General features: G+C 35.0%; 1 protein-coding gene across 1 annotated transcript in view; it reads left to right on the forward strand.

The window, feature by feature from the left end:
- Positions 1–1,684: 1,684 nt before the first annotated feature.
- The window catches only part of LOC123525437 (eukaryotic translation initiation factor 3 subunit I-like), a 54,411-nt gene continuing 29,657 nt past the window's right edge, over positions 1,685–26,438 (forward strand). The window contains exon 1 of the mRNA XM_045304480.2: positions 1,685–1,840. Coding sequence (XP_045160415.1) covers positions 1,838–1,840 — 3 coding nt within the window. The 5' untranslated portion in view covers positions 1,685–1,837. The remainder of the gene's footprint in view (positions 1,841–26,438) is intronic.

The following is a 26,438-nucleotide window of genomic DNA, read 5'->3' on the forward strand; positions in this document are numbered from 1 at the left end:
AGTTAGTTTGCCATTTATCACATTATTTGGTAAAGTGGTATACAAAGTAAAAATATCGTACGTACTGACTGAAGATACCTTGTTAATATTAATTTTAAACTTACCCAAGATTTTGCTAGAATTTCGAACCAACCAAAATAAGTTTTTTTTCCAGAGTTTTCATATACTTTATCGCAATATCTTTTCACGTGGGCATTTGCAGAAGTAAGACATGATGTTCCTAACTTAGAAATATTTGTAGTGGTATAAGAGCTTTAATTGGCGACGAAGTGATCTTAATATGGTTGTTTATGCAATTTAGGAATCCAGTTCATGGTTGGAAGTATAATTTGTTGAGCATTCATACGAATTTTCGAATTAGAAACTTAAGTGAAAGTAACAAAATGTTGTTTAATAGAAGGACTCAATGAGATAATGAAATGTTGCAAAACCCTTTATGCCCCTAGCTCCGACTTAATTAAGTGGAATTTTTCATGAATTCCAAGAGACCAGAAAATATAACAACACTTGGTCCAAGTACGTGAAACGAATCTGTGAAAACATCCTTAGCATTTTTTTTTCACAATATTAGACCTAATTTCATTTCAAAGTAAAGATGTATATAAGTTTACAGAATCAATATGAAATAAACAAATGTGATTTTAAAACAGAGGTTTCAGGGGTGTTTTTTGCAGGAATTCTGCTCTTGCCGTCATGCTAAAGTAGCGGCATGACGGCAAGAGCAGATTTCTAGACTAATTTCATAAAAAATCTGCTTAATTAAGTCGGAGTTCGGGGCGTATAGGGTGTTGGACATTTCAATATCGCACATGAACAGACTCAATCAGATTTCTAGACTAATTTCATAAAAAAATCTGCTTAATTAAGTCGGAGCTCGAGGCGTATAGGGTGTTGCACATTTCATTATCGCTCATGAACAGACTCAATCAGTTCATAAAAAAATCTGCTTAATTAAGTTGGAGCTCGGGGCGTATAGGGTGTTGCACATTTTATTATCGCTCATGAACAGACTCAATCAAACGGAGTCTGCTATTGTGTCGCTTGTGGTGAGCTCCATATAGTCGTCACTTTTTGCAGGTCGTATATGTGCGTGCGTCCGTCCGTGCGTCCGATTTTGTCCGGACCATAACTTTGACATGCATGGACTAATCTTGTATATATTTGGCATGGATGCTTACCTCAATGAGATGGAGTGTCATGCGCAAACCCCATGTTTCTATCTCAAAGGTCAAGGTCACAGTTGGAGGTCAAGGTCAAATTGAAGTTTGTCTGGAGCATTTCTTCTATATGCAAAACAGTTAATTCGCCATTTGTTATTTTGCCAATATGTTAAAAAGTACTGTAAATAAGTTTTTAAAATTTAGTGTAGACTCAGAACGATAAATTATGTATTACATTTAAAATTTTCAACAAAATTATAGGTCTACAATGATATCATATATATATTCAAATTACTCATTTGACTACTTCAGTTCATTATTATTTTTTTTTTTTTGAAAAAAAAAAAAAAGAAAAATAAACAAAAATGTCTAGAATTTACAAACTAGCGTTAAATGTGATATATATATCTACATATATTCAGCGAATATTTTCGATAATCGGTAACCCTACAAAGTGACTCTTCCACGCGTTTATACTACATATTAACTATATTCGCTGAGACAGATCAGTGTAACGGACTACCCTACAAAAATACTATTACTGATAGTGGCGTTTGTCCTTATTTGCTTTTCGCGCCTTTTCATCTTTACAACGCCGTACGGTATACTTCCTTTTCCGGTCTTTTCACGACGCATGCAATTCTAAATTTTATGGATTCTTTGGTTAAATAGACAATATGGTAACTAATTAGTCAATAATTTTGATTCTCGTGTTGTCTCCTGAGTTGATTTTAAATGATATGTTCCGTAAATATATATCCTACATACGCTGAAATTGTGATTCGACATAAAATATTCTATTTTCTAAATTAGATATTTGGCAGGACCTGTAGTCTAGATCAGGAGTCTACACGTCCCGTTATTGGATCTCTAGACAACCATACACGGCTGGCTAGTGGTCTGGTAATCGGTATCAAATGTAACCAATTAATATGAAATACAGTGCTTTAGGGTATAGCGGATTTGAATACCAGTCGTTTCACCCCCTGGATGTTTCACCCCTAGTTGTTTCACCTCCCAAAACCCTAGTTGTTTCACCCCCCATGTGAATATGAAAAGTATGATTGATTTTAGTTAAAGTTTCAGTTTAAATTATCTAAAATAAGGTTTAATCCTAAAAAGAATGGCTATAAACATGCAGTTATGATATATAATAATGTTAGTTGATGTATGGTTTGTAGATAATACAGCAACTTTTTTTTTGTGATTGTTTTTTAATGTGTCAATAGCTATTCTATTAAATTATAAATGTAAATATTTTGTGTTTTCAAAACACTAATAATTAAAATCAGCAACACATAAATATAATTAATGTCATAATTTAATCATAAAAAGATATATTTGATTGATGTAAACATGTATGAATAACAATTTATCGCACCTTATTACAATTAATGTTAAGTTACAAGTGTAAATAATCAAAGGACTAATTTAATCCAATTATCACATATCATGATTAACATGATTAAAGGGTCAGTTTGCAGTGTAGTTCCAACAAATAAAAAATAAGAAACCTGTAAACTTTTGTTAACTTCATTGAAGTAATGTCATACACAGATAAATCTGGATATTTATTAAGTTGATATTAACCTATCATATCAAATATTAATCTTATCAGATTTTTCTTTGTTTCTTGATTAGTATAATAAGTTATTTGATTTTTAGCTCGACTATTCATAGAATAGTGAGCTATTGCACTCGCCCATGCGTCGGCGTCCGCGTCGGCGTCCGCGTCCCGATTTTGGTTAAGGTTTTGTATGTAAGCTGGTATCTCAGTAACCACTTGTGGGAATGGATTGAAACTTCACACACTTATTCACTGTGACAAACTGACTTACACTGCACAGGTTCCATAACTCTATTTTGCTTTTTTACAAAATTATGCCCCTTTTTCGACTTAGAAATTTTTGGTTAAGGTTTTGTATGTAAGCTGGTATCTCAGTAACCACTTGTGGGAATGGATTGAAACTTCACACACTTATTCACTGTGACAAACTGACTTACACTGCACAGGTTCCATAACTCTATTTTGCTTTTTTACAAAATTATGCCCCTTTTTCGACTTAGAAATTTTTGGTTAAGGTTTTGTATGTAAGCTGGTAACTCAGTAACCACTTGTGGGAATGGATTGAAACTTCACACACTTATTCACTGTGATGAACTGATCTACATTGCACAGGTTCCATAACTCTATTTTGCTTTTTTACAAAATTATGCCCCTTTTTCGACTTAGAAATTTTTGGTTAAGGTTTTGTATGTAAGCTGGTATCTCAGTACTTATTAAAGGGAATGGATTGAAACTTCACATACTTGTTCACTATCATGATCTGACATGCACTAAGCAAGTCCCATAACTCTACTCTCTTTTTTTTCAAAATTATGCCCCTTTTTCGACTTAGCAGTTTTTGGTTAAATGTTTGTATGTAATCTGATATCTCAGTATCCACTAATTGGAATGGATTGAAACTTCACACACTTGTTCACTGTCATGATCTAACATGCACTGTGAAGGTCCCATAATTCTACTTGGCATTTTTACAAAATTATGCCCCTTTGACTTAGCAGTTTTTTGTTAAGTTTTTGTATGTAAGCTGGTATCTCAGTATCCACAAATTGGAAAGGATTGAAACTTCACACACTTGTTCACTGTCATGATATGACATGCAGTACAGAGGTTCAATACCTCTACTTTGCATTTTACAAAATTATGCCCCTTTTTCAACTTTTGTATTCATTCAATTGACAAGGCTGTTGAATAGTCGAGCGTTGCTGTCCTCCGACAGCTCTTGTTTTTTAAATAGTGCATATGAATGAAAAATTATTTTGGCAATTTTCACATTTTTTCGTTACAGGTATCTACGGTGGCATAGAGGGGACACAGGAAATATTTTATTTATCAAACGTCCTATGTCCCCTCTATGCCATCGTGATCAGTAAAATAGATCCTATATAGATACGAATGTGATAGGTATCACATGCAAACGTGTTAGCTACCATATGCGAACGTGATAGCTAACACGTGCGAACATGATAGTTATCACATGCGCACGTATTAATTAACACGTTCGCACGTGGAAGCTAACACGTGCTCACGTGATAAATAAAACATTTCCTATGTCACCTCTATGCCACCATAGGTATCACACGTGCTGATTACAAGAAAGCCGTAGATGAGGACAGGGACCTTCAATTTGTGTGTGTGTTCGGGTTTAACGTCTTTTTCAACAGTTTTTCAGTCATATAAACGATGGTGTCTTACTTGTAGCAGTGAGCACAATGCCAATCTTTATAATGCTGCCTCACTGGAATATCACGTCTTAGACACGTGGCATGATACCCCACCCAGGGCCTAAATTAAAATTAAGCTTGTTTGACCTTGACCGACCCAGTATTTTTACAGTGGGTAGGTAGGTAGGTAAATAATTTTATTATATTTTAGTTTTTTTTAATGTTTGTTGTCTCAGTAATAATAAAAATTAAAGTCTTATTTATTAATACCTATTGCTTGTAGATAATCTTGGAAGATGCTCTGTTAAATGTATGCTTGTAATAAACCCCTAGCCCTATTCATGCACACACAATATGGGCACAGACTTAATTTGCACATAAGGCAAAGTAGTATCTTTCATGTCTATACTTTTTCTTTTTATATATATCAAAAATGTTTTCACTACATCTGCGCTTAAAAGTACAAAACGATATAGTCGGGAAAATATTTGGCATCTAAACACACTACTGAATTACAGCTTATTTTCAACAAGTGTTTGATGCTTAATTCAATAGCTTTTTATGAGTTTTAGAAGGTTTTTACAACGGTTAAGGCAGTATGCAAGCAAAAGTGATGATTTTTTTAGCTTTAAGCTACTTGCACGTATTGGTCATGTTACTAAGAACAGAAACAAGATTGGGTTTCCCCGACATCAGACATTTATTATGCCACTGTCCTGGCAAAAGAAGTATAAGATTTTTATACCTCTTTGTTCTGGCATTACAAAATTAAAATATTAAAACTATCTAGCTTGTCATATTTCAAAACATTTACGTTCGTGTCAAATTCTTGAAATTCGGAAACTGAGATTTTCTCACTTCAAACAAATGCATTTCAAAACGATCTCTGATTAAAGACATTTTGAAATCAACAATTAAGTCAGTTCATAATATATTTTCACAGATAATCAAATTTCCCACCATCTCGCTGTCAATTGCCGTAATACTGTCACTGTTATGAAAGCAGTATTATGTACAAGCAAATTTCAGATATAACACATAGTAGACAAATAATAATCTCATGTACATTACGTTTCCTTTGTAATCAATCATATTTGTTCTTCTTAAATTTCGTTTTCACAGCAGACATTTTTCTTTCAGGGTATTTTAGTAATCACCACCACCTAGTTGCTCTCCATAATAACTGCATCGATAATAAAAATAATCACAGTCTAGCCCTTACCGTATTTTCCAAAAATGTTAGGACTAGTTATTTTCACTTTCTCAAGACTTATTTCCTGAAAAATGATTATTTTGTAAAGTGTCCCAAAAATATGGACACAATAATCATAATCCACCCAATGTTGAAAGCGTAATAAAAAGCGTAAACGATTATCGGTAATTAATCTGTTGATAAACTTAGTCCTTGTCCTTGTTTTCATCATCAATTAACACCCGCCTCAAAGAGCTAAAAGAAGTGTGTAGGTATCACGGCATCTGAAGCGGAGATCAAAGCGTTACTGTTGCCCGAGATTGTCATGGAATTACGTCATGTTTTCGCGCCATATAACACATCACTGTTTGATCGTACCGCCTCGGTTCTTTGAATTAATCAATAAAAAAGTTTCTTCTTTAATTTCTTAAAGCGAATTCAATAGCCTGTATAAACTGACAGTAAATGTGTCAAACGATAATTGTGGATATCCTACCTCTGTGAGCTATTTTGCCGCACTAACATAAATCTGTTTGCCAAAAGTCGTTTTACGCCATGTATTTAAATTGCTGACGCTTTTTCATTATTTATGATTTTTTTTTTTTTTTTTTTTTTTGTACCTTCTGGTCAAAAGTCTGAACTTTATGCCCATAGAATTTATCATTTATTTACTCTTAGAAAGAAATAAGTAATTTTAAGACCGCACTGTTTGAAATTTTACAAAGAACTAAATTTAACTTTGACCGTTTTTATAGAATTTTGCCTACATTCCTGTCGATATCTTATTAAAATCGTTATAGAATTCAAACTATATTACTTCTTAAGCGGTGCTAAAAAAATATTGATGCGATAATAACAAAAAATGAATGCACTATGCGCGTTTTTTTTTTGTGTATGTGTAAACAAAAGTAACGTCGAGTGATGGAAATTAGATATTACGATAGCTCGCACGTGCTCGTGGAATGGAAAAGTACCGGCATGACGTTTTGGTTTCTTTACGTTTAGCGGGTAAATTAGATACTAGATTTGTAAAATGATGTCCTTTCGTCAGATTGCCTTCCGGGTATAAGCGGTTTGATTGTCGTCTGCATCCTATGGCCTTAGGCAATGTTATCGGCATAGTTGACACGTTTTCGGAATACACGAGATGATAAACAGTCCGCTTTATCGATTTCTACTAGCCGACCGCGGGTTGCTTTCTCACTTGCCATAATTATGTACGCATTTGTTAAATAAAATAATCGCCAGTTGCAAGCACCAAAATAAGTTTTTCCCTTTGATAAGAAAATAAAAATATTTTTTTTCTCTGGAATGCAATAAAATTATTTGAGTCGGGGCAATTTTTTCGGGTCGGTCGGTAAAGGTCAAACAAACTTAATTTTATTTTAAGCCCAGTCACATTATACTGACACCGGGCTGACCAGTCCTAGCACTATCCTCTTAATGCTGAGCACCAAGCGAGGAAGCTACTAGTACCATTTTTTTTTACGTCTGAAGAATTTTGTTTCACACTGAAGATAAGTAGAAAATACAGTGGATGATAAATTATACCTTAAATTACAATTGTAAAAAATGAAGACTTCCACTGTATGTAGTATAAGTTACAATTACGAAGAGTTCAGCTGTAAAATGAATTCACTGCCAATTTTGTAGAATTAATTCATTATTAAAATGAATAATCAAAATTTTTAGGACCTATGTTTTACTTATTGTTGTTATGCCCCCCCTTTGAAAAAGGAGGGGTATATTGTTTTGCAGATGTCGGTTGGTCGGTCTGTCGGTCGGTCGGAATGTAGACCAATACGTTTCCGGATGATAACTCAAGAACGCTTGGGCCTAGGATCATGAAAGTTGATAGGGAGGTTGGTCATCACCAGCAGATGACCCCTATTGATTTTTAGGTCTGTATGTCAAAGGTCAAGGTCACAGTGACCCTGAATAGTAAAACAGTTTCTGGATGATAACTCAAGAACACTTGGGCCAAGGATCATGAAAGTTGATAGGGAGGTTGGTAATGACCAGCAGATGACCCCTATTGATTTTGAGGTCAGTATGTCACAGGTCAAGGTCACAGTGACCAGGAACAGTAAAATGGTTTTCAGGCAATAACTCAAGAACGCTTGGGCCTAGAGTCAGGAAAATTGATAGTTAGGTTGGCCATGACCAGCAGATGACCCCTATTGATTTTGAGGTCATTAAGTCAAAGGTCAAGGTTACATTGGCCAGGAACAGTTAAATGGTTTCTGATCTTCTTGTCCAAAACCATAGGGCCTAGGGCTTTGATATTTGGTATGTAGCAAAATCTAGTGGTCCTCTACCAAGATTGTTCAGATTATTTCCCTAGGGTCAAATATGGCCCCACCCCTAAGGTCACATGGTTTATATAGACTTATATAGGAAAAAACTTTGAAAAACCTCTTGTCCAAAACCACATGGCCTAGGGCTTTGATATTTTGTATATGACATCATCTAGTGGTCCTCTACTAAGATTATTCAAATTATTCCCCTAGGGTCAAATATGGCTCCGCCGTGGGGGTCACATGGTTTACATATACTTATATAGGGAAAAACTTTGAAAATCTTCTTGTCCAAACCACAAAGACTACGGCTTTGGTAATTTGTAATGTAGCATCATTTAGTGGTTCTCTACCAAGTTTGTTCAAGTTATCCCTCTCGGGTCAAATATGGCCCCGCCCCAGAGGTCATATGGTTCATATAGACTTATACAGGGAAAAACTTAGAATCTTCATGTCCATAACTTACTTCATTCAAATTTGGACCACATGTATAGTTTTGAGTGGCAAGATGAACCTTGACATGAGTTGACTTTGATCTTGACCTAGTGACCTACTTTCACATTTCTGTACCTACAGCCTTCAAATTTGGATCACATGCATAGGTTTGTGTACTGAAAAAAACTTTGACCTTGTTATTGACCTAGTGACCTACTTTCACATTTTTGAAGGTACAGACTTCAAATTTGGACCACATGCATAGTTTTTTGTTCCAAAATAAAATTTGATCTTGATTTTGACCTAGTGACCTACTTTCACATTTCTAGTGACCTACTTTCACATTTCTGAAGGTACAGGCTTCAAATTTGGACCACTTGCATAGTTTTGTGTTCCGAAATGGAATTTGTGTTTACAGTGAGCAGATAATTTCTGTTCCTTGTGCAATTACTGAATGCATCAAGGGGGGCATTTTGTGTTCGACGAGCTCTTGTTACAATTAGAGGTAATGGATGTTGAGGTTGAACCAGGTATCATCGTAGACCAGCTCAACCAATCATTTACGGCCTTTATGTGTATAGATGAAAGTGGTCATATTTGTTAAACTATTTATGTGATATTAAATATAAGTTTTTTTTTTTTTTTCAAATGCGCTTACATATGTGTCATTGATGATTACATAAGGACTATGTGTATGAATGAAAGTGGTGATACTTGTTAAGATATTTATGTGATTTTTTTCAAATGTGCTTATTTTTTAAAGGAAATAGTTCAGTGATGTGTAATATAATAAAATATCTGGAAATACAATTGTTTCCTTGTTTAATTCAATAATGAATTAAGAATGACCCTTTCTGTCTTTAGTTATACTTCGTCTGGAATGTAGACTGTGTATCAAGTGTCAGCTGCCAATCAGTGACACATTAATTTCACAGGAATTTCATAGGAATTCACACCTCCCTGAGTAGCCTCTCCCCAACCCAACTAGCAAAACCTTAAGCTTGCCATTTTGTCTTTAACATCCGTTAAAATTCAGTATTTTTGGCTTCTTTTTTTTTTTTTTAATTCTATATTCTGAAATAAATATGCATTTTTTACATTCATTGAAATATGTCTTGTTGTGTAATGATGCTTTTTCAGAAATTAGTATGTAGTCAATTGTATTGATATAACTAATTAATTTTTCACCGATTTTTTTTTCCATTTGACTCAAAGTTATCTACACATTTTGCCTAAAATAAACATTCATGCAATTCATTTTATTGAATAATTTACAAATTTAACTATAATCTGTAACAACTTTTTAAATACTACAGAATTATTATTAAAAACTTAATCAAAATTATTCTGTAATTCAAGAGGTATAATAAATTTTCTAAGTTTCTAAGTTATGTAGTGAAATAAATAACAATTTTTTACTGATTTTTTTTTTCAGTTTGACTCAAAGTTTTCTACACATTTTGCCTAAAATAAATATTCAAGCAATTCATTTTATTCAATAACTTACAAGAAGGAATATTATAATTTAACTTTTTTATATTTTTGTGAGTTTTGTTAAAAAAAATACTTAAATTATTTTGATTTACAATTGACATATTTAATTCAATAGACCTATAAACCATTTTTTTTTATAAGACTATAGAATTATTCTAAAAACTTAATCAACATCATTTTATATTTCCAAATAATAATCAAAGTTGCTGAATATGTTGATTAAGTATGTGCTCAAGTTCTGCTGTTATGCTTCTTTGATCTGAGACTGCTCAACACCTTGTAGACCATTAATCAAAGATCAATCAAGTATAACAGTAGATCATTTAACACCTATTTAATCACTATAAATAATCAGGGGGGTGAAACATCTAGGGGTGAAACAACCAGGAGGTGAAAAGTCTAGGGGAGAAACGTCTAGGAGGTGAAACGTCTTGATACCGCGGATTTTAGGGTATAGAGGATAGGTTGATAAATTTTATATTTAGACTTGAATTATTGTATCGTCGGAAGCCCTTGAGCCGTCCCTTCCCTTGACCCGTTACCATGTTTAGTTTTGACTTCTATCTCGCGAGATCTCTCATCGCACATGTGCAAACTGTGGAAAAACTTTTTACTTTCATTTTAAATTTTTATTGGAAGAAGATGATGAATTATACAGTGAAAACATGAATTATCAGCATAATTTCATTTTGAATCAACTAAAACTTACTTTTTATTCCCATCCTCAAAAGATTCATCAAAGATTCTTTGTAATAAACAATTATTTTTCAGGATAAAATTTACGTCTGCTTTGTTTACATTTCCTCAATGAAAGTCACGTGATGTGACAGATAACTTGGTTTTGACGTCACAAGGGCATTCCAAAATGGCCGATATCTAACTGACAAGTGCTGTTTTTCTGTTAATTTTTTTTTATAAACTTTGAAAACTATTCTGAAAATATTGCATGGATTGAAAGGAATAGGAACATTTATTAAGTAAGATGAAAATTTTCTTAAAGTGTTAAAGATTAAAGCTTCTGATATTACCGGGAGTTCTAGGGTCAGAGGATAGGTTTAATTTTCATTATACTTCATTTAACGGCATGAAATAGACTTTAATACTCTTTTTAATTTTGCATCAAAATTATAAGTTCCCCTATTTCAATGTGCATAAGTAAATAAAGTCTATCAAGTATAGAAATTAAAATGTGATTGTAAAAACGTCAGGAATGAAAAGTATGATGAAATTTAATAATGCTGAATTTTTTAGAAATGGAAATACATTTAAATTGATTTAAGTAATAAAAAAAGTCTCAAGGAAATTTGTTAACCCTATCCCACATGGATACGGGTTATTCACCGTATCTATCGTTACTCACAGAAATGTTATTTTGCCCCAGTCAGTAAAGTTCCCGATAGAAAGTATTAATCACCGAATTAACTGGCCTAAAGCTAAAGATGCATTACGTTTGTAAACTTTCCTTTTTAATAATCGCTTTATTCTTACTTCTTTCCTAAAGAACAAATTCCGATTTTTTCAAACTATATATGGGATTTCTGGTCATATATTACGTACAATATGAGTTTACTAGTTTAATTTACGAGTACTTTGGCAATAGCACGGGTTTTTTCCTACATGTGCAACAGCCAAGTATGGAAAATTATGACAGGTCAACTGCTTCACTGGCGGTTGCGGGCTTTCCTAAGTCATAATAATAACAACCATTTAAAATCAAGTATTTTTAAAATGTGTTAGCTGAAGGTCACGCGTGATACATGTGGATTTCCCCTAAACAACAATTTGTGTATACGATGGATTGGGGAAATTATTGGCTATACATAACGGGAAGTGTTGATCGAAAACAAAGGGTAGAGAGTAACCGCGGTCTTGCATGTAGTTTTATGACACACAATAAGAGTTTTAAATTGCTTGCGAAGTTACTAATGTTACCGAACTTTGATTCATCAAATATCTTTACGTTTATATCATTTAAAAATTTTTATATTTTTAAGCAAAAAATTACTTGTATGCGTTACGAGTCTCGATCTCAGCGATCTTTTGCACTTTCAGAAATTTTATGATCCGTTATTTTTGTAGTGTTAATTCAGTTTGATGGTTGTTTTTTTTTAGTAAATACTTACCGATTCCGATTCGGAAGATAAGTCTATTAACTATAAATCAAACTTTCAAGCATCAAAAATGAAATTGTATATGAATTTTTAATGTGAAAGTAATCCAAAACAGAATTTTATGCCTAAAAAATATATATTCCCGTACTTTAACACTTTATATCTTCGAAAACTCAAAGAGAAACTACAATAAATTTTGTATCATCGGAAAGAGAATTTAAATTGCTATAAACTTTATATTGACAAAAATAATGTCAAACTTACAGAAAATATTAAAATAATGACATTTTTAACATAAGTGTGTGTAATCACAAAATAATGCCAACACCTCTGTTCAGATAAGACAGTCACCTTTATCAGCCATATACCGATTATTGATTATTGATTATCACTTATCAGTGTTATGTAAAAGAGGTTACTTTGGCTTCTGTTCTGTGTGGTAAAGGGTTAAGATGTGGATTTTAAAGTAATAATGTAAAAAATGACCAAAGCTATCTTGTACACCCTAAATGAATACAGGCTGATTCGGACCATGGCTGATTCGGACCAAATTTACTTGGCTTATTCAGCCCAAATTGTTTTAGTTTTCCTGACACTAATGTCATGAGTAAAAGTAATACTTATGAGTATTAAGTTTAATGTCTGATGCAAAGAACAATTAAAGTCCTTATCTAAATGCATAAATGATGCATTTTAGTTTGTCAAAACTTCTTACCTGTTTGTATGGTGTATATTTTATGTCCTTACTTCAAGTTAAACATCTATATAAGCTATAATCAACATTATTTTCAAAAAATTGCTGAACCATCCAAAATTTATGGTCATTATTGACTGTTAAATAAAAGTTTGTGGTCTGAATCAGCCAAAATATATGGTCATTATCTACTTTTATTCAAAGTATGTGGTCCGAATCAGCCAAAATATTTGGTCCGAATCAGCCATGGTCCGAATCAGCCACGGTCGGAATCAGCCTGTTTCCACCCTAAATCAGCTTGTATGTAAACAATGGCGTGGAGAGAAAAAACACATGAATTTCTATGAAAAGCTGACTGTTTTAAGAAGAATAGATGTTTTCTGTCTGATATACTAAAAAAAAACTATTATTGTCATTTCTTTGAATTGGAATGCAGGAAAAATTAGTTAGCTATCCGCTATACCCTAAAGCACTGTAACGCAAAGCCTCAAAGCGAGCTCAAAGAAATCGGATTTAGCTAAACAGGCTGGTAACATTGCCCGATAGGGCTTATGACATAAAAGTGATATTTCTTGACAAATAATGAAGATATTTCTTTCAAACTTGGTCCATTTATTAAGCATTACATATAATGCTTATCAGGATAGAAATAACTTTGTTGCCTTCAGTTTAGTTAGAATTACCTCCCTTTTTCAGATTTTTATGATGCATAATTTTTTAAGTCCAAACAAATTATGTTTCAATGCAATGTTTAAAACAGAAAAGGTTCAATGGCTTTCTATTGCTCTAAACTTGTGCGCCAATACCTTTATTCTATATATTTAGGGTAAATATTTTGTTTCTAGTGGAGATGTTTGAGCATTTTTTTTAGAACTTACATTTCTCTATAATGTTGTAAGTGAAAGCAGAGTAAAATGTATACATCCATGTACTAGCGCAATAATTTAGAGCATAAGAAAGACACTTAACCCTTTTTTGTTTTAAACTTAGCATTAAAACATTTTTTTGGACTTCAAAGATTATGCGTCATAAAAATCTGAAAAGGGGAAATAATTCTACCAAAACTGAAGGCAACTAAGTTATTTTTATTCTAATTTGTATCATTCATTATGCTTAATAAATGGACCAAGTTTAAAAGAAATATCTTCATTATTTTTCAAGAAATATTACTTTTTGTGTCATAAGGCCTAAAAAAAAAAGTGTTTCCAGTGACATGGCCAAAAAAAATAGGGTAGGTAGGTAGGCATTTTTTTTTTTTTTTTTTTTTTAACCTAACACCGTCGTAGTTTCAAACAGGGAGATTATAAACCTTATAAACATGCATCCTATAGTTATGTTTGATTTACACCTGAATGTACAATGACTTTGATGATGTTTTAGCAGTATAAAATGCCATTTGATTGTGTATTTAAATATTATGAAATAAATATTTGCTTTATGTTTGTGTTTTGTTGTTGTTGTTTTTTCATTTCCAGAGTAGCCAATCCAGTTAGCTCAATAGGTAGAGCAGTCGATCTACGGATCAAGTGGTCATAGGATCGTTGTGTCCTATATCATTCATTCTCCGCCGCTAATTCATGTGGAGAAGTTGGCAATTACTTGCGGAGAACATGGTTTATATTTGATTAAACATGAAACTTGAATGAAATCTTGCTGTGGATTCTCTCTTTAAATAATAATTTTAATATTGAATATTATTCAACAACCAACATTTATATTTCAAACTAAAACCAAGTAAAAGCACACTGGCCAGGAATATGATTTGCATCTTTGATCTGCATTGAGATTAATACCATCACCCCCAGCCTAAAATTCTGGATTAACTGGAAATGCTAGACAATGGAGTTTTGACTGGTATGCCCAGATTGTGAATTAATAAAGCTGCAAGTTGTTGTTCAACGTCTTACTACTATAAATCCAGGGTTTTCCCTAGGAAATTTATGTCCCCCTAAATTTATTTTTCTGGAAAAAAAAAAGAGACTGTTTTGGGGGACATGTTTGGATTTGCTTGAATACTTTGATACTCTTTTGGGCTTTTAATAGTTTAAATTGATTAACTTAAAATTAATTTGAAAAATTGTTTTTTGGGGAAAACTCATGCCCCCCTTTGCTAAGAAAGGGGGGACCTCGAAAAGTGGTAAATTTACCGCCTTTTTTGGGGCTAGGGAAAACCCTGTAAATCCCATCTAAAACCTGACTTTTCAAGACTCTGCAGGCCTCGACCTTAACTTTTTTCAGCAGGTCCACCAACTGCTGAAATCTAGTAGACTTGCTCAGACTTTAGTGGACCTCCAATTCTATCACATGTGATGTTGTAGACGTCATAACTTCATATGGCTCAAAGAAACAGGACTTATTTCTAAAATAATTAAAAATGAAGACTGTAGCAATCTGTTATCCCGAAAAATAATTATTTTGAAAAGTGTCCCAAAATATGGACACAATAATCATCATCCACCCGACGTCGACCCGTGTTGAAAGTGAAAAAAAAAATTAACAATTATCGGTAATTATTCTGATGATAAACTAAGTAATTACCCTTGTTTTCATCATCTCAACCCACTCAAAGAGCTAAAAGAAGTGTGTCGGTTATTATGGCATCTGGAGTGGAGATCAAAGCGGTATAGTTGCCCGAGATTGTCATGGCATTACGTCATGTTTTCGCGCCATGTGACACATCACTGTCTGATCGTACTTTCTCGATTCCTTAAATTGTTGAGAAGAAATCAATAAAAAAAGTTTTTAGCCCACCATCATCAGATGGTGGGCTATTCAAATCACTCTGCGTCCGTGGTCCGACGTCCTTCCGTCTGTCCGTCCGTCCGTCCTTCCGTTAACAATTTCTCGTTATCGCATCTCCTCAGAAACTACCAGGGGCATTTTGACCAAACTTTGTCAGAATGATGTATTGGTACTCTAGTTGTGTCCCCCTGAAAATCAGACTGGTTCAACAATTTTTTAGTGAGTTATGGCCCTTTGTTTATTTCTATAATTTACGTAGATTTATATAGGGAAAAACTTTGAAAATCTTCTTGTCCAAAACCACAGAGCCTAGGGCTTTGATATTTGGTATGAAGCATCAACTAGTGGTCCTCTACCAAGATTATTCAAATTATTTCCCCGGGGTCTAATATGGCCCCGCCCTGGGGGTCACATGGTTTATATAGACTTATATAGGGAAAAACTTGGAAAAACCTCTTGTTCAAAACCATAAGGCCTAGGGCTTTGATATTTTGTATGTGACATCATCTAGTGGTCTTCTAGTAAGATTTTTCGAATTATCCCCCTAGGGTCAAATATGGCCCCGCCCCGGGGGTCACATGGTTTACATAGACTTATATAGGGAAAAACTTTGAATATCTTCTTGCCCAAACCACAAAACCTAGGGCTTTGATATTTGTTATGTAGCATCATCTAGTGGTTCTCTACCAAGTTTGGTCAAATTATCCCCCTAGGGTCAAATATGGCCCCGCCCCGGGGGTCACATGGTTCATATAGACTTATATAGGGAAAAGCTTTTAAAATCTTCTTGTCAGTAACCTACAATATTCAAATTTGGACCACATGTATGGTTTTGAGTGGCAAGATGAACCTTGACATGAGTTGACCTTGGTATTGACCTAGTGACCTACTTTCACATTTCTGTAGCTACAGCCTTCAAATTTGGACCATGTGCATAGTTTTGAGCACTGAAAAAACTTTGACCTTGACATTGACCTAGTGACCTACTTTCACATTTTTGAAGGTACAGGCTTCAAGTTTGGACCACGTGCATAGTTTTGTGTTCCGAAATGAAATTTGACCTTGATTTTGACCTAGTGACCTACTTTCACATTTCTCAAGCTACAGCCTTCAAATTTGGACCACATGCTTAGTTTTGTGTACCGAAAAAAACTTTGACCTTTACATTGACCTAGTGACCTACTTTCACATGTTTGAAGGTACAGGCTTCAAATTTGGACCACATACATAGTTCTGTGTTCCGAAAAAAATTTGACATTGATTTTGACCTAGTGACCTACTTTTACATTTCTCGAGCTACAGCCTTCAAATTTGGACCACTTGCATAGTTTTGTGAACCGAACAAACTTTGACCTTTACATTGACCTAGTGACCTACTTTCACATTTTTGAAGGTACAGGCTTCAAATTTGGACCACATGCATAGTTCTGTGTTCCGAAATAAAATTTGACCTTGATTTTGACCTAGTGACCTACTTTCACATTTCTCGAGCTACAGCCTTCAAATTTGGACCACTTGCTTAATTTTGTGTACCGAAATGAACTTTGATCTTAAGATTGACCTAGTGACCTACTTTCACATTTCTGTAGCTACAGGCTTCAAATTTAGACCACATGCATGGGATTATGTACCGAAACAAACTTTGACATTGACCTAGTGACCTACTTTCACATTTCTCAAGCTACAGCCTTCAAATTAGGACCACTTGCATAGTTTTTTGTACCAAAATAAACTGTGACCTTAAGATTGACCTAGTGACCTACTTTCAAATTTCTCAAACTACAGCCTTCAAACTTGATGCACATGCATAGTTTTGTGTACAAAGAACTTTGTCCTTGAAATTGATCTTGTGACCTACTTTCACATTTCTCAAGCTACAGCTTTTGAATTTGGACCACATGCACAGTGTTGTGTACGGAAATGAAATTTGACCTTGAGCTTGTCTGTAAGTCTTGAAATTTGGAACACTCAAAAATGGCACATTGGTGGGCGCCAAGATCACTCTGTGATCTCTTGTTTCTTTATCTTTTTTAAAAGCGAATGTGCAATATCCCGAATAAACTGACATGTAAATGTGTCGTGAACGATGATAGTGGATAGCCTACCTCTGTGACCTATTTGCCCTCAAGGAATTTACATTATTGTTTGAAAAGAATATCTAACAAAGTGTTGTGTCAAAAAATACATGTACTATGAATAATTTAAAACTTATTAAAATCCGCAACAACATCATACTGCTTTATTTTAAAACCACATTTCTATTTACGTTCACGAGGTCACGTAACCTATTCTGCCGTGCTAACAGAAATCTGTTTGCCAAAAATCGTTTTACGCCATGTATTTAAATTGCTGCCGCTTTTTCATTATATAAGATTTTTTAATTGTGTTTTTTGTACATTCTGGACAAGAGTCTGAATTTTATTACCATAGTATGTACCTTTATTTACTTTAAGAAAGAAGTAAATAATCAAGATCGTGCTGTTTGAAATTTTACAAAACATTATATGAAAATCTGATCGTTTTTAAAGAATTTTGCCTACATTCCTGTCGATATCTTATTAAAATTGTTATAGAACTCAAACTGCATTAGTTCTCAAGCGGTGTTGAAAATTTGAAGCAATTACATTGAAAAATGAATGCACCACGCGCGTTTATTGTGTCAAAAGTAACCGCGATGTAAATAAGATATTACGATAGGGCGCACAATTTTGTGGAATGGAAAATTACCAGCATGACGTTTTGATATTTTTACGATTCACGGGTAAATTCCAGTCAATCCAGGTAATTTTGCCTGATGTATTAATTTCTCAATTTGGAAAAGTTACCACGTACAAAACCACTCGCCCGATCGGTGGAGTAGTCCATTCGTGCAAAGAGCTATAAAAATAATAATATACTTATTTGCAAAAATATGCGACCCGATTTTACCGCTAAAAAAGTTTAGGGTCGGCAGTAAAAAAATAGGGTAGGTCGGGCCACCGGAAACAAACAACTTTTTTTTTTACGCCTAAGCCCGATCGGGCAATGTTACCAGCCTGCTAAAAATATTATCAGCGTTCGACACTAACGGTGTCCCGGGATCCCGAGGACACCAAAAATCCGCAAGGGATCCTAAAGTTCACAATTTCGGTGTTCCGTTGGGACTCTTGATTTTCAGATTACTGTGGTACACATTCATGCCCAATAATTTTAAAACCCATGCATGAATGACAAAGATATGGACCGGACATGCCCATCAATGCACTATCATGAAATATGACCTTTAACGTCTAAGTGTGACCTTGACCTTTGAGCTACGGACCTGGCTCTTGCATGCGACACGTCGTCTTACTGTGGTACACATTCATGCCAAGTTATTTGAAAATCCATCCATGGATGACAAAGATATGGACCGGACACGAATGCACATCATGAAAAATGACCTTTAACGTCTAAGTGTGACCTTGACCTTTGAGCTACGGACCTGGGTCTTTCGCGCGACATGTCGTCTTACTGTGGTACACATTCATGTCAAGTTATTTGAAAATCCATCCTTGATGACAAAGATGTGGACCGGACACGAATGCACATCATGAAAAATGACCTTTAACGTCTAAGTGTGACCTTGACCTTTAAGCTACGGACCTGGGTCTTTCGCGCGACACGTTGTCTTACTTAGGTACACATTCATGCCAAGTTATTTGAAAATCCATCCATCGATGACAAAAAAAGGACCGGACAAGAAAATTGCGGACACACCGACAGACTGACAGACTGACAGACGGTTCAAAAACTATATGCCTCCCTTCGGGGGCATAAAAAATGAAATTCCCCAGTCTTGTTCGCTCAAACATCGCTCTTTTGTTAAGCTAAGCGTTCAGTTGACCCGAGGTCCCGGGTTTTGACCCGCAAAAATCGAGAAAAACTCGTATTTTACCTGCATAAATTACGGCACGTGCGTCAGCTTGACTCGCGGAAATTTACTTAGATGCGTTCCAAGTTCGACAGTTCTGCCCCCTGTCAATCAAAATCCCAGTGAATTTCAATATTGTTCGCCAGCACAAGCGGAAATATGGCAGTAGGCGGAGCGTAGTATGTTAATTAGCTACCGACAAATGTCAGTCACGCCACGCGCCAAATGACACATGCTTATCTCGAGGTTTGTATTTAGTTCAATATGCCTTGTCATTATCAAAGGTGTTTATTGATCAATGTTTACATGTTAATTGATAAACAATGCGGCCTTAGATTATCATGTTTTTACCATTATTTTGTGTGCTCGATACGATTACATAAGCCGGTCGGCCGCTACGGTCTGTAACAAACTTATTATCATTGCCGAGGCTTTGTTTGGGCAAAACAAATTAAATAAGCAGAAATTATACGTGGTATGATGAGAAAATAAAGTTAAAACAGTTATCTTTTCAAGAACTTTAACTGTTACTTTTGTTTTTCGTATTTGTCTTTCGTTTTCTAGACCGACAATTTCGAACATTTTTATCATTTCTTACAAGATTTTTCTAGTATAAACTAAATTAAAAAGCCAATAAAACGTCTGCATTTACGAAAAATATGATCACTGTTGCCAAAGCAGCTCTTATTTAGAAGAATTTGCTGATAATAAAAGCATGCAAACACTAAACCCCACCCACTTTTAGGCAATGTGCAAAATAAAACAACTAAAATGAAATGTTTAAGAAAATGTTATGACCAATGTATTAGTTGTAGATAAAGTCTGGGAGTTGCATTAATAAGGCCTAAAAAATCTTTGTATCTGGTAACATGCTCAAAAAATTAGGGTAGGTAGGTCGGAACATTTTTTTTTTTTGAATTTTTTTTTATTTAAGGGAGACTTCGGAATTTTTTTTTATGTCAAAAAAATGATTACTAATAAGGGGGTTATAAGGGGGAATGAACTAGGCGGCATACATTTAGACGAAAGACGAACTACAACAAATGACATAGGAGTGCGATGGTAGTGAAGATGAGGGGGAAGAGGACTTGGACAGAAGTGACATTATTCTTTTAGTCAGCAAAAGTCATACAAGCTATTGTTGTCATTGATGTAAAATGGAAATAAAGTGGAAATAAAATACATGTAGTACTGTAAACAGTTGTGTTTGTTAGATTTTAGTTTTTTCATGTTCTTACCACATTTTGTTATCAGGGACTCCTAATTTTCAGCAGGGATTCCTAAATTTCCCAGCAGGTATTCCTTTGGGATACCTGGCAAAAAAGTTAGTGTCGAACGCTGATTATGCATCATTTATTTGCCACAAAGAAACTATTCGCTACTCAGAAGAATACAGGGGAACCTATTCACTAGAAAAGGTCTACATTTAGTGTCACCATACCTATAACACTGAATATCATACGTTGCAAAATTTATGGGAAGCCGGTGTCACGGTGACGTCATTACCGCGTTCCCGTTTCTTTCTGCTTATTAATGACATTTTTTCCATTTTCTGGCCGATGCCTGATCTTTTAAATGAAAATAATATTTTTTTTCAAACAGCGAAATCATTCTTTTATTATTGTTGAGTGATGAATAATTTTTGCAATTGAATGAAGTTCTGTATTCACTCTGGAAAGAAGTATTTCCTGTGAGCACCTGTCCGCTAGGGTGCGCTTTTTAAGAACTTCCGACTAAACTTTTCAAATCCATCACCAAGTGTGAAAGTATACTTGCGTTACCGTAAAATTCGATTCTCGAGCAGGCCCCTTTGGGCCTGCTCTTCGAGCTCGCTATCAACAAACAAACTATCGTCAACTCACCTCAATTCGCAACTATCAATGATTCACAGCCATCTCCTTGTTTTCACATGATCTCCAATGTCATCACCGGTCCCACATGCGCAACCATGGAAATGTTTTGAAAACTTTGAAAATCTTCTTGTACAAAACCACATGGCCTAGGGCTTTTATACACAGGCACAAGTATCGGACCTTGGACAAAGAATATGGGCTTGTTTTTCATCCTAAATGAGTTCAAAATGAAAAATATGTAATGAAATATGACCCCCCCCCCCCCCCCACAGGCTCGATTCTCGAGATTCTGGCCTTCAGTAGACATATGTATCATTTGTAGGGGGGTCATATTTCATTACATATTTTTCATTTTGAACTCATTTAGGATGAAAAACAAGCCCATATTCTTTGTCCCAGGTCCGATACTGGTGCCTGTGCTTTGATATTGGATATATAGCATCATCTAGTGGTCCTCTACCAAAATTGTTCAAATTATCCCCCAAGGGTCAAATATGGCCCCGCCCCGGGGATCACATGGTTTATATAGACTTATATTGGGAAAACTTTGAAAATCTTCTTGTACAAAACCAGATGGCCTAGGGCTTTGATATTTGGTATGTAGCATCATCTAGTGGTCCTCTATCAAGATTGTTCAAATTATCCCCCTAGGGTCAAATGTGGCCCCGCCCCGGGGGTTCCAAGTTTTACAAAGACATATATGAAAAAGTTTAAAAATCTTGTCTGAAACCACAACACTTGGACCTTTGATATTTGGGTTGTAGCATTGTCTTATGGTCCTCAGCCTAAATTGTTATAGACTTATGTAGGAAAAAGCTTTAAAAATCTTCTTGTCTCAACCCATACGACCTAGGCTTTTGATATTTCAGTGTGCCCATACCACGTGACTTTGACGTCATTTTATAGCTAAGACGGCAAGCCAAATTCCGTCGATTCAGTTCTTCAAAGTAGGGCAAGTTCTTTATTTCTTGATCAAATATGACTAAATCAAATGCAGGCTAAGGAAAAAAGTGAGTACTTCACTCACAAGTAAACGGTTTTATCAACAGATGAACAGTTTTGGCCTGAAAACGGGAAAACTGTTTTGTTTAGAGAAAATGAGCATGGTAAGACGGCAAGCAAGGGCCCTTTTTGACAGAAAAACAGATGATTGTACACATCAGAGGTGTCGCACGTATTACCGATTCACAGGAATTTAATGCCGGCTCTGTTGGAGGCCTTAATTGACAAAAATGTAGCCGAATAATTTAAAAACTTTTTAAAAATCCAAAATATGCTAAGACGGCAAGTCATTTTTTATAGTAATATCGTCTATGGAGTCGCACTTCTCTACAAGCGGTCACTGGATGTTTACCAATAGTAGATCATTCTACTTCTTGTCAAAACTATAGGAAAACATCAAAGAACCGTTATATAAGTGAAGTCATATGATGTTTTAAACTACGTTATATGCTTTTTTATACGCCCGTTTGAAAAACGGGACGTATTATGGGAACGCCCCTGGCGGGCGGGCGGGCGGGCGGCGTCCACAGACCTTGTCCGGAGCATATCTTCTACATGCATGAAGGGATTTTGATGAAACTTGGCACAGTTGTTCACCATCATGAGACGGAGTGTCATGCGCAAGAACCAGGTCCCTAGGTCTAAGGTCAAGGTCACACTTAGAGGTCAAAGGTCAAATTCAAGAATGACTTTGTCCGGACCATATCTTCTTCATGCATAGAGGGATTTTGATGAAAGTTGGCACAATTGTTCATCATCATGAGAAGGAGTGTCATGCGCAAGAACCAGATCCCTAGGTCTAAGGTCAAGGTCACACTTAGAGGTCAAAGGATACAAGAATGAAAACTTTTGTCCGGAACATTTCTTCTTCATGCATAGAGGGATTTTGATATAACTTGGCACAAATGTTCACCACCATGAGGCGGAGTGTCATGCGCAAGAACCAGGTCTCTAGGTCTAAGGTCAAGGTCACACTTAGAGGTCAAATGATACAAGAATGAAAACCTTGTCCGGAGCATTTCTTCTTCATGCATAGAGGGATTTTGATATAACTTGGCACAAATGTTCACCACCACGAGACGTAGTGTCATGCGCAAGAACCAGGTCCCTAGGTCTAAGGTCAAGGTCACGCTTAGAGGCCAAAGGTCAGATACAAGAATGACTTTGTCCGAAGCATTTCTTCTTCATGCATGGAGAGATTTTGATGTAACTTGACACAATTATACACCATCATGAGACGAAGTGTCATGCGCAGAAGATTAACTTCCCTTAGTTGTTACTATAAATAACTTATATTGTAACTTTTTTTATAATTGACCGTAGGGAAAAACCAAGACCACTTTTCTGTGGTACAACATAGATGTTACTTTCCAATTTTAGGTGTATTTTAAGGTATCTCTACCTGGTAAGGAGTTTTTTTGTGGACTTAGAAAAACAAAACACTTAGTTATTACTAAACAACCACAAAATTAAAATTCCATTTGCAAATACAGGTGCTAGAGTAAAGAAATTTGCTGTGACGGGCGTATATTGTGACATTCTTGCACTCTTGTTTTTTTTTTTGGTACAGTTGCTAAATTGTGAGGCTTAATAGATAAATTAAAAGAGAATTATGATTTTCTCTAGCAGGATTGGCATATAAGTGAGAACTGTTCTAGAAAGGTTAAGAATTCAAAAGCTACACATGTATACCATCTTGGATGTACCTCTGCGTGTCGGTCTTTAAGATTAAAGTATGTTAATTTAAAAGCGTTTCGAAAACTAAAGAACAAATATACAGTTGGCAGCAGGCAACAACAAATAATACACATTTTTGACCTAATCAATACTACTTTATATGTTCACAAGTCTGTTGTACATGTGTTTGAGTGAATGTTTTCTTGACAATTCGTTATGTATTAAAAATAAGGCTACTTATTAAGAAGAGCCATTTTGTCGACTTCCACAAATCAAAAACACAATTTTCAGATATATAGAATAATGTTTTGACAAATAAGAATCTTATGCTTAACTCAGCCTATAAGCTAGAAGACATGCTTTAAAAAGTATTTCTATGTAGCTCTGTTCAAAGTATTGAGTAGAATAGAAAATTCTTATTTTTTCCCCAAAATTTAACACGATATCACATATTAAAATAGAAATGGAAACTCCACAGGTCGCTCAACACAACAAAAACGAAAATGTTGCAGGCTCGGTTTGATTGAGCCTGTTCATGGATGGTAGTGGAAATGCATGCTACCGTCCACGCCCTCTAGCCCCGGGTTGAGCAGAACTCAACATTTACACATGCTAAAAGTACAAAAAGCAATTTAGAGACATCCGCAGATGTATTCAAACGATGATGAATATGGAACCTTCACGTGATACACGTGTTGAGGCGTGTAATTCCATGAAGAGCGGCGTTTGGTCCCCAGATAAAATAAAGGGTTTGCCCCAAACGAGAAAACAATGGGCAGAACTAAACAAACTAGAATTTAGGAAGGGGATCCGAGGTTATGGAGCCTGCCTATCACAGGAACAGTCAAAAGACAAAATTAAAAAGCAGACACCATATCCAAGGGGTGATTAAACAATACCCAAGGCTATGAAAGCGGGAGTATTGGAACCACCCACAAATACACCAACTTTCACAATTCTTGGAGATAGGGTTGTATAATTCTACACATTTCTGCAAAATCAACTTCTTGTTTAGCCGAGTCTAATAGAATAAAATGTAGTGATGTCACGACTTAACGACCTGTGAAGTTTCCACTTTTTCCTATTTTAAGTAATCTTGACACCAAAACATTAAAAATGTTGCAACCCTATTTCTTTAATTCATGGGTTGTTGTCTTTAAACTCCACTACCTTGTTAAAATGTTTGTACAAACGACCGACCCTGCTACAACAACAGTAGAAGTCAGTGGGGTCCGCCAAACTGGAAACTAGACCTGTATCTACCCCAAGATCCTGCTGTTTCGACTTCCGTGCAGTTTTGAGATAAGAAAAAGAACCATACACATGAAAATCATCGGGAGAAGTCGCAAATGCCCCGTTGATATGCTTTGATTCAATGTTGCTTAAAAGAAATCAAACAGTTTCATTTATCGGGCACACATACTTAGAAACTTCACATCAGGCAAACATCAACATTTGATATACTAAGATAAGATTTATTAATTGAGTCGGAAAGTCAAATTACAAGTAACATTAGCTCTGGTGAGATTTTTAACCGACTAGAAATTCTCGTTATGTACTGTTTTGATTCTATTTTCCTTCATAATCTATTTTAAAAACTCTGTAGCTTTTACTCTGTTTTATTAACGTTTATCAAAATGACAACTTTCATGTAAATTTTTCAATTCAATAACAATTATAATAATCCTGGACTGATGTAATGTTGTTAAAATTCATAGTAAAGTACCCCTAACATCTAAATGTATTCAGGATTTGCAAGGAATGTCAATTATTTATCTTGTAAGTATTAATATAGGTTATTACATTAAATATCGAGACAAATAGGTAAGTTAACCAAGCGTGTACTTGAATCACGACCATTTTCCTTAAAGCCCTGCTCCCGTCCTACCTTTTAACTTGAATTGTCACTGAAAAAGCATGAAAATCCTGACTATGAACAGTGACGTCTGTCAAAATAGAGTCTGTTGTATATGAAATTCTATATGAAATACCTGTGGTTTTGCGTACTAAAGGTTGGCACGTGGCCGTTAACTGTTACCTATTGTAATCATGGGTTGCATACACATAAAAGAATTTGAATAGCCGCGGAGCAGGGCTTTTACCTGTAACGTGTAGCTTTCCATGTAACAGTGAAGCACTGTAGCAATTAATATACTACATATATAATTATTTATAAAAAGGAAATCTTAAACAAATATTTTGACTCAGCCTTACAGAGATATTAAAACGATAAAGCAAAATGTTAAATAATAACTAATATGAATCAGTCGTTATAAAAGCTGTACAAAAATAAGGGTAAAATAAGAATAAAGGGAAGTAATTCAGAAAGAAAATTTATTTTTAAATTAAATAAAGCAGTTTATCATTTAACTTACTCCTACACAGTGATCTCCCTTGTCATTCGAATCAGGACAGGTAGAAAAAATCGCATACAGATCTATATCCTATACAACTAGAAAAAATGATTCAGATCATAATTATGCTGTTTTATTACTGACGGGTACATTATGTATTAAGGCTAAACTAGAGAAATCTTTCTTATACGTTTTGAACTATTTTTTTTCATGGCATATTTTTAGGCGCTTCGGTCACGTCTGAGGTTTTTCTGAATTGTTTTAAAGGAATACACCTTCGCTTTTCAACTTAGTCATGCTCGATGGA

This window comes from Mercenaria mercenaria, chromosome 3 (genome assembly GCF_021730395.1).
Source record: "Mercenaria mercenaria strain notata chromosome 3, MADL_Memer_1, whole genome shotgun sequence".
Classification (NCBI taxonomy): domain Eukaryota; kingdom Metazoa; phylum Mollusca; class Bivalvia; order Venerida; family Veneridae; genus Mercenaria; species Mercenaria mercenaria.